Genomic DNA, 15,660 nt, shown 5'->3' on the forward strand with positions numbered 1-15,660 from the left:
ATGTTTCCTTTGTTCTTTGGGCATACCAGAAGCCACCCGGCTTGTGCATGTGTGTCCTTGATTGCAATCCAATTCTTTCTTCCTAAATAAAGCTCCTTTTTTTGGAGATTCATCTCTATATTGTTCTTGATTATGTATCCTTTAGGTTTTAGCTATAGCTTTGACACAAACCATCACCTAGATACAATTGATTTGTGTTTGCTACTGATGACCATATGACAACAGACAGATGCATACTGAATATTTTATTTTTACACATTAACAAAACTCTTGGTCACTCTAAATTGTTAGAGTGTGATGTGTGTTTGATGTAATAGTGTACTTTCCCCCCATTGTGCGATTTAAAAACAAAGCATTGAAACATAAACAAAAAACTCATGACTTGTATGGCTCCTTCCCACTTCTTCTTGCACATAATAATCTTATTTTAAATCCCCCCTCAGCACCCCCGCTTTTTTTTTTTCCATTTTTGCTTACTTCTTAGGTAACCTGATGGCGTTTTACATGCTGAAAGGCATTTCTTAGGCTACTCAGTGGCTCTCAGGAATAAAAAGATCCTAATAATCAATTTTGCATGCTGATTATTCAGTTTATCTCCATTGCCATATTGTCACTTTCATTTGATCCTGCTTTAATTAAAAAGACTCAGTTTGCTAGTATATGTTAACAAAATACTACTTTAAATGTAGTGCCTTGAAATTTAAATTCAATTTCCAGCATTTTTTAATGAAAACATTTTCAGCAATTGATGATATTTAGATGGCCACGATGGCACCCATTTGTGGTTCTGGTTTAAAACAAAACAAAACATATCAACATTCAGTTTCTGTGGAAGTTTTCTCGTGCTCAACCTTTTGTTCTTCCATTGCAGTTGCAGACACAACTACTAGGTTACTTACACTGCTGGCTTGTCCGGACCTGTCTAATTTGTCCTGAAGGGGTTTAACGTTCCTAGGATGGCCATGTAAACTTTTTGACCTGAGAGATGGGAATCCCAAAGTTTGGTCTGGTTTCACAGACAACGAGTTCTCCTTTTCTATTCTGTCAGTAACAGTGAAGGACAAATGAGAGATTTGAGGGATACTTTGAGAAACATAATTCTCATCTCTGCTATCTGTCGGTTGCTCTTTATGCTCTGCTTGCACTGCAGCTTCTGACGTGATGGAAGGGATATCTGTGCTACGAGACCGTGTGATCTTCTGCACCTGATATTTCCACTCGGCTGTCCATTGCTGAACTGTCGAGGGGCACGCTTGGTCCATGACTGAACTGTACTCAGCATTCCATTTGTTATACCCACCAACCACCTTTCTTCCCTCAGAATAGACAAAGCTTCTAGACTTCATTGTTTTAAAAGTATTGACTGCTTCATCAGGGTAATAGCGTGTAATTTTAGTTTCTTCCAGGGGATAGGAAATTGTGCCTTCCATCTTTGTCGTCTCTACTGTTAACTGAGTGTTTGGAAAATCTGAATTGTTCTGTCCGTGCATAACATCTGTTGGGTTTAAATCTGGAGAAACCGTTTCTGCTCTTTTAGAGTCTTCCTGTCTTTCATCACCTTCAGTTGAAATCCCAATATTTGGACCTACTTTGGGTTCTGAAGTGTTCTTGGAGTTGTCTACCCCAAGTCGATTGCGGTCTGGTGTTGCTGGTGGGCTTGGACTTGAAGAAAAGTGAAGGCTTCCCTGGCGTTCAGGGAGTAGGTGTATTTTTGAGTCCTTCTCTTCCTTCACACGAAAGGAACAGGTTTTCTTCCTGAATCCTGTCCCTGGTGACATGGAAAGAGAAGAATCCTCAAACAATAACTCCTCCCCATTAAAGTGATACCGATACATGCTGTAGCCATCGGCACTGTTGATGCTGCTTTGCCGTAGAAGGTAAGCTGCATCACATTCTGATGAAGCTCGGGACCGGGTCTGTATCAGATCAGACTTGTCAATTCCTGCAAGATTTTCAAGAGCATTCACCATTCTGCTAGATAATTCTTCGAGTTGAGAAAGTCGAAGTTCAACAGTCTGTAGGGAAGTTTTCATAAAATTTTCTCGTTCATTGATTTCTTCCAGCCTCATTGACATGCTTTCAACTCTGGTGAATACAAAAGGGACATATTTGTTAAACCAAGATAACTGAATAATAAAAAATAAAAGGATGACATCATTGTTATATGATCTTTCAGGTGTTTGAGAATCATGGTAGGCATCTTTGAATATCTCTAATATAACTACTCAAATGTCTGTGAAGTTAAGTCCTACATATCCATATCAGGAAATAATGGAAAAATAGTTAATACATAGATAGCTTACTACGTGTCAGTAATACTGCCAAGTACCTTACATATTCAATAACAAGTACTTGCTCAGGTGCTATTCTAGGCTTCCTTAATCCTCACAACTGCTCTGTGAGATAGGCACTATTATTATCATCTCCATTTTAGAGATGAGGAGATTAAGTCATGGGAAGTGTGAGTAATTTGCCTTAGGGTGCACAGGTAATCAGTGGTGGAGCTGGATTTGAGTATAATTTAGCTCATGCATTTGCTCCAGTCATTTTACCTTAGCTGATATGTCACACTGTAACTAGTAATAAAGAAAGATTTAATTGTACTTCAGTTTCTGTAAGAGATTGGTCCCAGTACCTTCATGGATACCAGAATTCATTGAGGCTCAAGTCCTACATATCCAATGCTATAGTATTCGCATAGAACCTACACAATATCCTCCTATGTACTTTAAATCATTTCTAGATGATTTACAGAACCTAATGCAAAGTAAATGCCATAAGAGTTGCTATACTGAATTATTTAGGGAATAATGATAAGAAAAGAAGTGTACATGTTTACTACAGATACAATTTTTAAAAATGTTTTCAAATTGAGGTTTATTAATCCAGGGATGCAGAGCCCATGGATATGGAGGACCAAATGTGCTAGCACTTAGTCTCTGAAATTTTAACTATAACCATCAGCAATAAATGGTTAAAATAAAGTCCTTACTCAAGTTCAAGGGGTTCAAAAAATGAATTGTTAATAATTAAGTTCAGATTATCAGATGATATGCTTGAATGACAATAGACCATTTAATTGTCTGAAGAATGCCAGCAACTTTAAATTACTCTTTTTACTTAATATTTCTTTAATGAGGTAACACAAGAAAAGATCTTGGCAGATTATAAATGCCTAGTGTTAGGTAATTTTAAAAAATGCCTAGAAGATCAGGCAATAGCCTACAAAACTATAAATGTTTCGGGACTAAAATCCATTGAAATTAACTTTGTTTTATATTCCAACATATACAGTACAATTTCTTTCAAACAGGTAGTAAGGTATGAGCAGGATTTAAGCCTGCCTTCTAAAAATTAAATTTGTAGTCAGTTGCAGTGGTGCACACCTGTAATCATAGTGATTCAGAAAGCTGAGGCAGGAGGATTCCAAGTTTGAGTCCAGCCTCAGGAACTTTAGTGAGGCCCTAAGCAAATTAGCAAGACTCAGTCTCAAAATGCAAAATAAAAAATAAAAAGAGCTGGGGACATAGCTCAGTGGTAGAGTGTCCCTGGGTTCAATCCCCACTATCAAAAAACAAACCAACCAACCCAACAACTTAATAAATAAGTTGAATTTGTTCCAGGGATGGGCATAGGAGTCCTGGCTCCCAGTTGAACAGTATGGTGGTCTATTCCAGCAGATTTCCCCCTGTGTGAAGGCAAACAACTTGATCTGAATTCCATTATGCTTTGATTTTTTTTCTCACACCTTTCTTAAAAATGGACAGTCTCACTGGGCACAACAGCACATGCCTGTAATCTCAGTGACAAGGAGGATTTTAAATTGAAAGCCACCTCAGCAGCTTAGTGAGACCCCAAGCAACTTATCAAGACCCTGTCTGGAAAAAAAAATTTTTTTTTTTGAAAAGGGCTGGGGATGTGGTTGCATGGTTATGTGCCCCTGGGTTCAATTTCTGGTACCAAAAAAAAAAAAAAAAAAAAATCTCTGTAGTCACTTGGCTTGCAGTTTATTTTCAGAAAGACTCTGCTACCCTTGCTACATACCCTTATAAATGCCTCACTTGTTCTGCTTGCTTTCTTCTAACACATGATGGACCCCCCTTTTCTTATCTTTTGGACAGTGCCTGCACTGAAATGTTCTGCTCTGTGCCTGGCTCCATCTGGGCACCACACACACCCTGCTGCTTCTGCAGCTGCATTGTCACTTTAGCTAATGTAGCTCTTCTATTGGCTACATTGACAGCTGCACTCTGATATGTGGCAGGGCCCCGGCTTCTATTCTTAACTTTTTTCTTGGGGAGAAAACTATTTATATGCCCCTTCGGAAGCCACATCACTTGAGCCAGGAAGGGTATGGTTTCCTGAAAGTTTGCCACCGGGGAGGACCAAAAATTCACCATGAATGAGAAGTCCTGATTTCCTTCTTTTAAATAGACCTGTAGGTTTTAAGAGTTCTCTCTCATCTTGCATTTCAGAAGCCCACAGAAGAACTACTTACTGTACACTTTCCATCACTTTTGAGTAAGACTTGGTGTTCTCTGTTACAATGGCTACTTGCTCCATTCATGTCTATTACCCAAGATTCCTTTTATATTAAAGCCACTATGCCTCTTTAACAGTCAAATTTATTGCCTTTAACAAATACTACAGTCAGAGATAATGTAGCTATGCAAACTGGTAAAACATAGATAAGCATCTTTCCTTTCAGATCTTTATAATTCTCCCCTTATTTTTCCCCCTGTATTGCTTAATTCAGATAACAGCATTACCAAACATCCAGAAATTAAAAAGAAACCTCAAAGTCTTAGTATCCTTTGGTTTCTCTTATTCTTGCTCTCACCCTTCACCTCTCTGCCCTTTCCTCCCTCCAACAGCTACCAAACCCTGTGGGAAAGTCTTTTTTGATGTCTCAGTCCTCCATTCCTACTGCCACTCCCTTCCTTGTAGCTGTGGGAGAAACAATGCTTTATGAAGTGGCTGCTTGTTTCAAGCCTGTAAACAGCATGGAGATGGCACATTTTAAACAGTTATGCCAAATCAAGGGAGGCTGCAGTGAGGCTTTTGCTTCAACATGAGGTCTTCCTATGTTGCCCAAGCTGGTCTCAAATTCCTGGGCTTACGTAGTCTTCTGGCCTCAAGTCCTACATAGCTGGGACTATAGGTACATGCCACCACCTGGCTGTTTTTATAGCATGTGTAAAAGAAGAAAGAAAAAAGGAGTTCAGGTTCACTTATGTCTGAAATAATTTACAAAAAGGACAAATGATGAACTATCTTCATTCCTAGCTATGTTTTGAGATTTCCCACAATTATGAAAAGATGTTTCAAAAACCTTAAAATCAAAGAAACAGTGGTTTTCATTTCACGTGGGAAAAGACAGGCTATCTGGCAATCAACTTGACAAAAGTCCTACATCTGTTTACATATTGAATAGCAGGAAAACATAAGGGAAACCATCATTTATGACAGATCTCATAGTGGGATATGATTAATCAGCAAGCATGTTATTTGTTTAGTTTTCTAAGTCTCAGTTCAGCTTTTCTTTTAGCACAGAGGAAAATATTTTCAGCACAGCATACAACACCAAAGTGGTCTAAGTCCAAGTGATTAAACTTCATTCTTAAAGAGAAAGAGGAGGTTCTGGGGAATGAAACTGACCAAATGATATTGTTACATTTTGTATACATATGAAACTCCAACAACAAATCCCATTATTATTTATAATTACAATATTAAAAAAATCAATAAGAAAAATAAAGTTAATTCTCTCCTAAAGATATGTTTCTAGTTAGAATTTACTCATAGTACCTTTTTAAAATTTGCTCAAATTAGTTATACATGACAGCAGAATGCATTTCAATTCATTGTACACAAAAAGAACACAAATTTTCATTTCTGATTGTACACGATGTAGAGTCACATGATTCATGCAATCATACATGTACCTAGGATATGATGTCCATCTCATTCCACCATCTTTCCTATCCCCATGTCCCTTCTGCTCCCCTCACTCCCCTATGCCCAATCCAGAGTTCCTCCATTCTTCCCTTGCCCCGCCCCATTATGAATCAGCATCTACATATCTGAGAAAACATTTGGTCTTTGTTTTTTGGGGATTAGCTTATTTCACTTAGTGTGATATTGCCAACTCCATCCATTTACCTGCACATGCCTCAGTACATTTTGAAGGATATTTTAGTTGTTTCCATTTGGGGGACAAGTATGAAAAGAGCTGGTAGGAACATTTATGCCCAGCCTCCATTTAATTTTTAAAAACCTCTGGCCCATAACTACATAATATCCTGCTGAAATTTTTCTAAGAATTGTATTAAATCTGAATATCGATTTGGGGAGAACTGAAAATTGTACTATACTGAGTCTTTCAAAACATGAATATTATATATTTACTTATTTACTTAAGTCATTAATTATTTCTTTCATTAGTGTTTTAAAGTATTTTGCATTTGGATTGCATTCTTGTCTTATAAGATATATACCTAAGTATTTTATTTTGTCAGAGCTCTTGTTGAACTCTTGTTGAGCTCTCAGTGTTATTTAAAAATTTTAAAAGTTCGATTATGTTAGTCTATAGAAATAAAATTGATTTTTGTGTGTTGCCCTTTTATTTGGTAGTTTTGATAAATTTACTTATTACTTTTAGGACATTATTTAGTTTTGTTACTTAACAATTTTATGTAATTTTCTTACATAGACAGCTGTGTCATTTACAAGTGGGAAAGCTTTAGTTCTTCCTTTTTAAGATGTATGCCTGTTATTTCTTTTTCTTGTCTTATTGCACTGGTTAAGACTTCCAGCATACTATTAAATAGCCATGGCTAAGAGTGGCTGTCTTTTCGTATTCCTAATTTTAAGAAAAAGTAATTTAGTTTTACACGTTGGTGTAGGGTTTTTTTCTTCTGTAAATTCTATTTATCACCTTCTACCAGTTTTCTGAGATTTTAAAATTCATTTTATTTTTATTATCATGAATGAATGTTGAATTTTGTCAAATACTTTTTCTGTACCTATTGATAATTAATATAATCTTCCTTTAAATTGTTAACATGATGGATTTCATCAATTGTCTTTAAATATTGATCTAATCCTTCACTCCTGCAATAAACTACCTGATTATAGCTAGAACCAGCTAGTATTTTATTATGAAGTTTTGTATTTATGCTCATGATGATGAACACTACATTGGTGCATAGTTTTCTTTTTTCAACCTCTTCATCTGGTTTTGATATCAGGATAATGCTGGTTTCAGAAAATAGTTGGGACATGATTATATCATTTACATAGATTTTACAGTAGTAGTTCTAAGGTTTAAAAAATAGATAGTAACATTTCAAAGTTTACTTAACCTCAATATTTTACCACTTCAATTTGAATGAAAAAAAAACATTACTTCTATAAAGTTCTCTTTGCCATATCCCTTTATGTTAAAGTGGTCATATAATACATCTACATATATCATCAATCTCATCAAACAATATGACAGTTATTTTTTAAATTTTTGGAGTTACTGGGAGTTGAACCCAGAGAGTCTCTATTACTGAGCTACACTACTAGCTCTTTCTGTTTGATTTTGAGAAAGAATCATGCAAAATTGCTGAAGTTGGCATCAAGCTTGTATGTGATCTTCCTGACTCAGCCTCCCAAGTCACTGGGATTACAGGTGTGTGCCAGTTTTCATCTTTAGCTGGCACCATTTTTTTTCTAACAGATATACTTTAAAGACCTTAATAAAAGATTCTTCTTTATATTTGTCAACATATTTATTATTTTAAATGTTCTTCCTTGTTTTTCCTAATATTTCATATTTACTTCTGATATTTCCTTCTGTCTGCAGAATTTCCTATAGTAATTCTTTTAGACCTGCTCCACAAGCAGTGAATTATTTGTCTAAGAATGTCTTTATTTAGCTGGGCTCAGGAGCGCATCCCAGCAGCTCCAGAGGCTGAAGCAGGAGGATCATGAGTTCAAAGTCAACCTCAGCAATGCAAGCCACTAAGCAACTCAGTGAGACCTTGTCTCAAAATAAAATACAAAATAGGGCTGGGGATGTGGCTCAGTGGTCAAGTGCCCCTGTGTTCAATGCCTGATTTCCCCCTCCACCCCCGCCCCCCAAAAAGAATGTCTTTATTTTCTCTCCATCCCTAAGGGATAGTTTTATTAGGTATGGAATTCTGGGTTGACAGTTCTCTTCTTTCAGCCCTTTAAAAACATGGTGTCACTTCTTCCTGGCCTCCATGGTTTCTGACGAGAAATCTGCTATCATTCAGATCACCATTCCCTGAAGTAAAGGGTCATTTTTCTTGAGCTGTTCTCTGTTTTTTCTTTGTCTTTAGTTCCCAGCAGTTTCTAAGATGTGGGTGTAGATATCTCTGATTTAATTCTGTGTAGTGTTCTCTAAATTTCTTAAATCTACAAGTTTATGTTTTTCAACCAAACTTGGGAAATTTTCAGTTACTTCTTCTAAAAGTTTTTCTGCACCACACACTTTTTTCTAATGGGATTCTTATGACAAAAATGTTTTATCTTTTGTTATTATTTTTCAGTTCCTGGAGGCTGCCCCACCCCTAGTCAATTTACTTTCTATTTTTCAAATTAGTTAATTTGTATTGAAATATCTTCAGTTTTACTAACTCTTCTGTCATCTTTGTTTTGCTATTGAGTTTATCTAGTGAATTTTTAAGTTCTAAAATTTTCTTTGGTTCTAATTCTTATTTTTTTCCTGATACATCCATACTTTCCATTAGTTTCAAGACTCTGCAATTTTGTTCACATGTTTTCATAATAGATGACTTAAAAGTCTTTGTCAGATAATGCCATTATCTGTGTTATCTTGGCATTGACATTTATTGATTATCTCCTTCTCAGGTGAGTTGAGATTTTCTGGGTTTTTCATATCCCAAATAACATTGAATTACATCCAACTTTGGAATATTTTATCATGTGACTTGAAGTCTTGTTTAATTCCCATGGGGAATATTGATATTTTTGTTTTGGTAGGTTTTCAATCTAGTTAGACTCAGTCTGCATGTTTCAAAATGCTTTCTATGGCTGATTCCAATTTCAGTTTAGTTTCAAAGACTACAGTGATGATCAGACCTCCAGTGGTGAGTCTTAACCTTTGTAGTGGTTTATTCATTAGTTCAGTTCTAATGCTTTTGTGAATATTTCTTCTTTTTAAATGCAGGTTTTTACAATTACAAATATCTTTCTGAGTACTGCTTTTCTTGCATCCCAAAACTTTTTGTATATTATGCTTTCATATTTGTTCACCCACCTTGAGGTGTTCTCTCCTGATTTCTTCTTTGATCCACTTGTTATTTAATAGTATGTTAACTGTCATATTAATGAATTTTTGATTTCCTGTGGTAATAACAATTTAATTTCATTGTAGTTGGAAAATATACAACTTCGAATGTTTCAAAGCTTTTTGAGACTTATTTCATGGCCTTCTCTTTGGTTTATTTTGGAAAATGTTGCATATGTTCTTGAGAAGAATATGTGTTTTGCTGTTGTTGAGTGGAAAGTTCTATTAGTATCTTCTAGGTTAAACTGGCCAAAGAAATGTTCAAGTCTTCTGTTTCTTTGATGATCTTCTGTCTAGTTTTATCACTGGTAAAAGTGGAGTAGTAGAGTTTCCAACTGTTATTGTAGAACTGTCTACTTCTCCCTTCAATTCTGTCAGTTTTTAGTTCACATATTATAAAGCTTTGCTATCAGGTGCACATATGCTTACATTCTAGAGAGACTGACTGTTTTATCATTATATAATACATTTCTTTGTCTCTAGTAACAATATTTATCTTAGAGGCTACTTTGGATATTAATGTAGTCACTCCACCTCTCTTTTAGTTATTGTTTCCATTGAATAATTTTTCTTCCTTTTACTTCCAAACTATTTGGAGTGAATCACTGTAGACAGCATATAATTACACCATATTTTTTAATCTTTGAATTTGTAGATTCTTTATTCTGCCTGCTCAAATCCACTATTGATGTTTAATAGAAAAATTTCCATTTCAGTTATTATACTTTACAATAAAAATCAAGTTGTGAACTCCAGAACTCACCTTCCTTGTCCTCCCTTTCTGCCTTGTCTGGTTCTTTATCCTTAAATTTGCTCCAATATCCTTCACAAATATGCCATCATCATCAAAATGGAAAAAAAAAATGAAATTCTCTTAGAACTTGAGGATCTCAAACACCAAGCATGTGGTATTGCTGATTTTGGAAAACCTATTCTAGAACTTGCAGCTACCTCTGATGTTTGTAGAAGCACCGGATAAATAAAAGTTGTCTGGGTGCTACCAAAGACCCAATCATTACATATAAATGTGTGTTGCTATCCTGGGTTTATCTATTATTTAATTAGATTAACATGACTGCGTTCTTTATTATATGGTTTTGAACAGTTTCAAAATAATATTTCTTTAAAAATGCATAAATACTCACCCTGGATATTTCAAATTGTTTGGTCTAATCATGTATAATTTTTTTTTTCTACATGACTAGTATTCAACTCAAAGGACCTATTTCTTGGGATGATGGATACTTCTGTGATGCAAAGTGTTCTTTCTTACCAACTGATTTCTTTTAAGATCTACTTCTTGCCATTTCCCTCCAATTTGAGTTCTTGACTTTCATAACTATTTCTGTATTTGAATTTGCTTGTAGATTATATGACGTACCAGTACCAGGTTTTTGTTTTGCACATTATAGTAGCACTTAACAGCAACAATTATTCCATTTAAGAACGCTTTCAAAAAAAGGCATGAAGGCCATTTTTCTAACCACCAAGCTCATGATTTCTCAACTGGCAGACCTGCAGAACAATTCCCAAGTGCTGGCCTTCTGCATTCTAATATGAAAGGAAACTATAAACAAATGAAGTCTATATACTGGGCCCCGATTAATCATTCTCTTGCCTTTGAATAGAATTTTGAGTACCACTTGATATATGGCACTATTTGCCCTGCCCTTCACTGATTCATGTGTGTTCCTATTAAAGTCACTGAGGAGCCCATAACCTAATTTGTTTAATTGGCCTTGATCAATAATCACTGTGTTTCCCACTCCCTTTGGATTCCTTTTTTGCTTGATTCAGAGATTAGTATAGATTGATCTTTGGGTTCTTCTGTTAAAAAGGTACACCTACTGCCCTAATTGGTTTCAAAATCTGGTGCGTGTGGGTGTGTATGTGTGTTGCATGTTCATATGTGTATATACTTCTTTTTTTAAATCTAGAAAGTGCAGTAAAATGGTACCAGATTGACAACTGGCATTGTATATCCCGACTCTTTTTGTCTGTTTAGCTTGATTTTCAGAAAAACAGCAAGGTTGTTTTTGATTAAGACGTTGTCAACCTCAGGATTCCTTTTGAGATGTGCTCGTATTCAAATTGGGGATAAAGTTGCCCCTCCAACTTCTCTTCATCAGGCGCCTGTCACTGTGAGTCCATTATAAAACAACAATAATATGTGTAGCATGATGGTGTTGTGAGAATTAAGGGAATTGTACACAAGAAAGTATCCATTAACTGTATAAGTGCTAAAATACACAATTATGTGAAATAAGGTGTCTTTGCAAATCTTCTCTATATCTTGGCATATCTATTACTAAGAGTACTTGATTTTGAGTGCAATAACACTACCATTAAAGTAGTTGAATTAAAACACATTTTTGATAAAATAATTTTAGATTACATTTTCTATTTTGTTGAAATACTAATACACGCAACAGTATGGAGCTTATGTATATGTAGAACTTTTGTAGTAACTTCCAAAAGACTACCTGCACATAATTTTATTGGACATTAAATAAACTCTAATCTATTTAATATGAGGTCCAAATTCATGTGCTCATGGTAAGAATCCTTATGTGTTTTTCCAAAGGATAGGACTTAGACATTTGGAGTCCTGTACTAAGCCAGTTATTAAAACTTATTTTATGTGGAGTCATCTTTTTATGTAAAACAATCACCCTTTGCCTACACGAGGCAGCTCATAAATTATATGGGACCATTTCCTTAATGACGAATTAAATGTTCACATGAAAAACATGATGTTAGTGGCATTAGGTCTAGTTCATACTTGAAGAACTCCATGTTTTATTCTTGAGTTCTAAGACTATTCCTACCTTGTAATTTTATTCCAGATCTATAGATTATAACATTGTCTAAACCATTCTAAATTTTACACCCAGCTATTTTAATTTTCATCTATTTCCTTATATAAGACTGTCTTTTAAATTTAGTAATTACAGGGAGAACACCCAGGAGAGAACCTTGTGCTGACTTGCAGAGTTTTTATATATGAAAGACTGAGTGAAGACTACTAATAAAAGAACAAGACTGGAGTCTTAAATCTTCTGGTTTTCTCAGTCTTTGTAATAAACAACATACTGAATAGTTATTAAAAGGACATCAAGCTCTATGGAATTCTAGCTCTATGTTATTTACATATACTTACATGGTCATACTCAAACCTCCTGGGTTTCTAGTATTCAAGTGTTCTAAATCATTATCCTTTTCTGGTAATGCTCTGCTTTCTATTTGGGTCAGACTCTGTGGTTGGCCACCAATGGAGCCTTATTAATATCTCAGGTTATCTCTCCCTTACCTCTAACACAATAGTGCCTATCCCAAACTCATCTTCTATCCTTATCAGGACTCCAGAGTTGGGCAAGGAAAAAAAAGGTGCCTGCAGGAGCACAGATAGCCAGCCCTCCAACCTCCCTGCCCTATGTATGTTGACTTTTTGCATCTTTGCCTTTGGACTATAAAGTGTAACTGATGAAAGTCAAGGGAGCAACAATGACCTGACCCAATCCAAAGCCACGTTATTCAATTTTAGTTGGTTCTTCAGTATTCCTGAGAAGCAATCTTCTTTCCTAGTATATTTCCCCTAAAAGTAAACTCATTTGACTTAAATTCTTACTGACTTCATGACCATAATCTTGATTGGGTTGGGGGTACTTTTTCCTCATTACCAGTTTTTCTTTCTTTGTACCCAGACTTCTCATTAGATTAATGCTCCTGACCTCTCTTCAACAGTTTATTTCTTTTTAGGGAGGACTGCGTTTGTGATTGGAGTTTGGGAATCAAGACCCTAGCATGCTTTTATTTCTGTCTTTGAAAATGAACTGCCTGCTAGGAACTTGGTTCTCACTTTGTCTTGGTCCTATGGTAAGCTGAGTGGGAAAGCTGACTCAGCCCATGAGAAGGAGGCTTCAGGGGCCACTGCTGCCTGTAACTGAGTGGGCATGTTCACTTCTGGATGTGTTCTTGGAAAGAAGTCAGCCACACTCTCCAGTAAACTTTTATTACTAATAAAGTGGATATTTTTATCTCTATCTGCCTGATGTCTGCATCTTTTTCTGAACTGGCTCTCAAAATCAGATGAGTAACAAGATTGTCATTCACTGTGAACATTAAAATTCCATTAATTCCACTCCTTTCCTTTCATTTAAACATCTTTGACTTCTATTAATTTATAAGATGATGACATTCAGCTGGGAACAACCCCAAATGACTTTCCCATCACTGCATTTTTGTCTTTTCTATATGTCCTTCTTTACATCTGAGACATCATCCACCTCCCAAGACTGATCTCTATTTCCATTCCTCTTCTAGTCACTAGCTTGTCTTCTTGTTTGGGTTTCTTCTGCTAGTACCTTCTTTTCCAACTCACATGGAAAGAGGATATCAAGCAAAAATATTTCAAAGCCACATATTGCTGATCAAACCTTCAGCAAGTATGAGACCTTAACCCAGACTCATACACAAATCTGACCAAAAACTACCTAATAGAATATTTTAGCAGAATAAGAATCTGCTATGATAGGTTTGGCTAGTCTAATATTGATATCTCCTTAAGTACAGGGCCAACTGTATTGAAATAGAATTTTAAAATTGCATTCTATACATTTTGAAATATACACCACACATTCTAAAAACCTAGTCTAATGTACTTACTCTAACCAAACATTAGGTTTGGTGCTAAGCTTGCATGAAGCCACAGAAAAAAAGGAAAACACAATGGATAATATATGTTTCCTTGTATGAGAAGTTAAACTCTGACTAAAGTTTTGTTAGGAAAGATTTTTTCCAACTTAATTGGTCTTCAACCTGTAGACCTGTGATAAGGGACGCTGAACCATAAAGAGAACAATATGTTTCACAGTTGATTTACAGAAGACACAGAAGGAGTCTTGAAGCTCAAATTGATGATACACATAACTAGTTATTTACCTGGTATGATGAAAATAGAATATTCAGGTCGACAAGTTCTACCTTGGTTGTGCTAGCAGAAGTTATCTATCAAATGTTTTCAGCCCACCAGCTCTCTTGATTGTCTCAGGTTGTCCCTTCAAGCAGACATTGCCTGCCAATACCAGCCCTTATTTTGGTGTTGCTGATATTAAGTATTCTTCCTGGCAATTACGCCATAAACCTGTGTAACTTGAGGTTGTTCCTGGTTCCTAACAGGAAAATCAGTGTTTTGAACCCAGAGGAAGCATAGTTAATTCCCTCTATTTTGATACTCTGGTTGAGGATAGGATAGAAATTTGTATTTGAGTCAGGAGAGATAAACTTTTGAGTCATCCATGCATTCATTCAAAAACAAAAACAAATCTCCTTCCTACTATGTGGAGATGTGCAGATGCTAGACATAATTTTGGCAAACAAAATATAGACATGGTGTCAGACTTCATGGAGTTTAGAAACCAAGGATCCTGAACCAGTCTAAGGTGTGAGGTGGCAAGGGAAATTTTCCACCAGGAACTGGCATTTGAGCAGAGATTCAAAGGATGAACAGAAAGAAAGGGTGTGGTGTACCAAACAAAAAGAACAGTATGTGCAAAGCCCTGTGTGGCAGGAATAACTTGGAACTTTTAGTAAATAAAAGGCCAAGACTTGGAATATGGAGTGCGAAGATGAGAACAGTCTAGAGTAAGGTCAGAGACAAGGCAGGGCCTTGCAGCCCTGAGAACAGACCTTTAAAGGGAGCTGGTGGATGAGAGGCACAGGACCCAATTTGAGTCTGTAGAATGCAACACGGATTCAAAGAGCAGAAAGGGGTATGAAGACCTCAGTGTGTGCTGGCAGCAGAGACAGGAAGTGAATGGACCCTACATTACCTGCAAGGGGAACTTGATTGTCAGTGAGGGAGAGGGAGGTGCCACAATATCTTGCCACTTTCTGTCTTGCTAAGCTAGCTGAATGATGATACCATTCATAGAGCCCATAGCACAGGAAATGTCCAAGTTTGGAAGGAGAACTGTGAGGAAGTGCTTCTGAGATCCAGGTGGGCATGCTGGGTATGGCTTTGGCTTAAATATTGTGCTGCAATTCAATGTTACATTAACTCAATACTGAATCATCTCACAAATCTCTTACTGAGGGACTAAATGTTGGGTCTTACAAATGTTGACATTTTATGATAAGAGTATGTGGTTAAATTGTTAGAATTTTACTTGTAATTTCCAAGCAGTAGGAGAAAGCTACAGATTTGGTTTCCACACGGAATCGTTCAACATACCCTTAAGAACATCTTTGTGAACATGTTGGTATGAATGAGTTATGAGAATTGCTGTCTCAGGAACCTTTTCCTGAAAAGGATCTCAGGAAATAGGGAAACAGGGAAG

At 36.2% G+C, this 15,660-nt stretch overlaps 1 protein-coding gene across 2 annotated transcripts in view; it reads right to left on the reverse strand.

The window, feature by feature from the left end:
- Positions 1-581: 581 nt before the first annotated feature.
- Trpm1 (transient receptor potential cation channel subfamily M member 1) overlaps positions 582-15,660 on the reverse strand; it is a 132,059-nt gene continuing 116,980 nt past the window's right edge. For both annotated transcript variants that reach the window (XM_076848873.2, XM_076848872.2), the window contains exon 27: positions 582-2,085. In XM_076848873.2, coding sequence (XP_076704988.2) covers positions 813-2,085 — 1,273 coding nt within the window. In that variant the 3' untranslated portion in view covers positions 582-812. The remainder of the gene's footprint in view (positions 2,086-15,660) is intronic.

This window comes from Callospermophilus lateralis, chromosome 3 (assembly GCF_048772815.1).
Source record: "Callospermophilus lateralis isolate mCalLat2 chromosome 3, mCalLat2.hap1, whole genome shotgun sequence".
In the NCBI taxonomy this organism is placed as follows: domain Eukaryota; kingdom Metazoa; phylum Chordata; class Mammalia; order Rodentia; family Sciuridae; genus Callospermophilus; species Callospermophilus lateralis.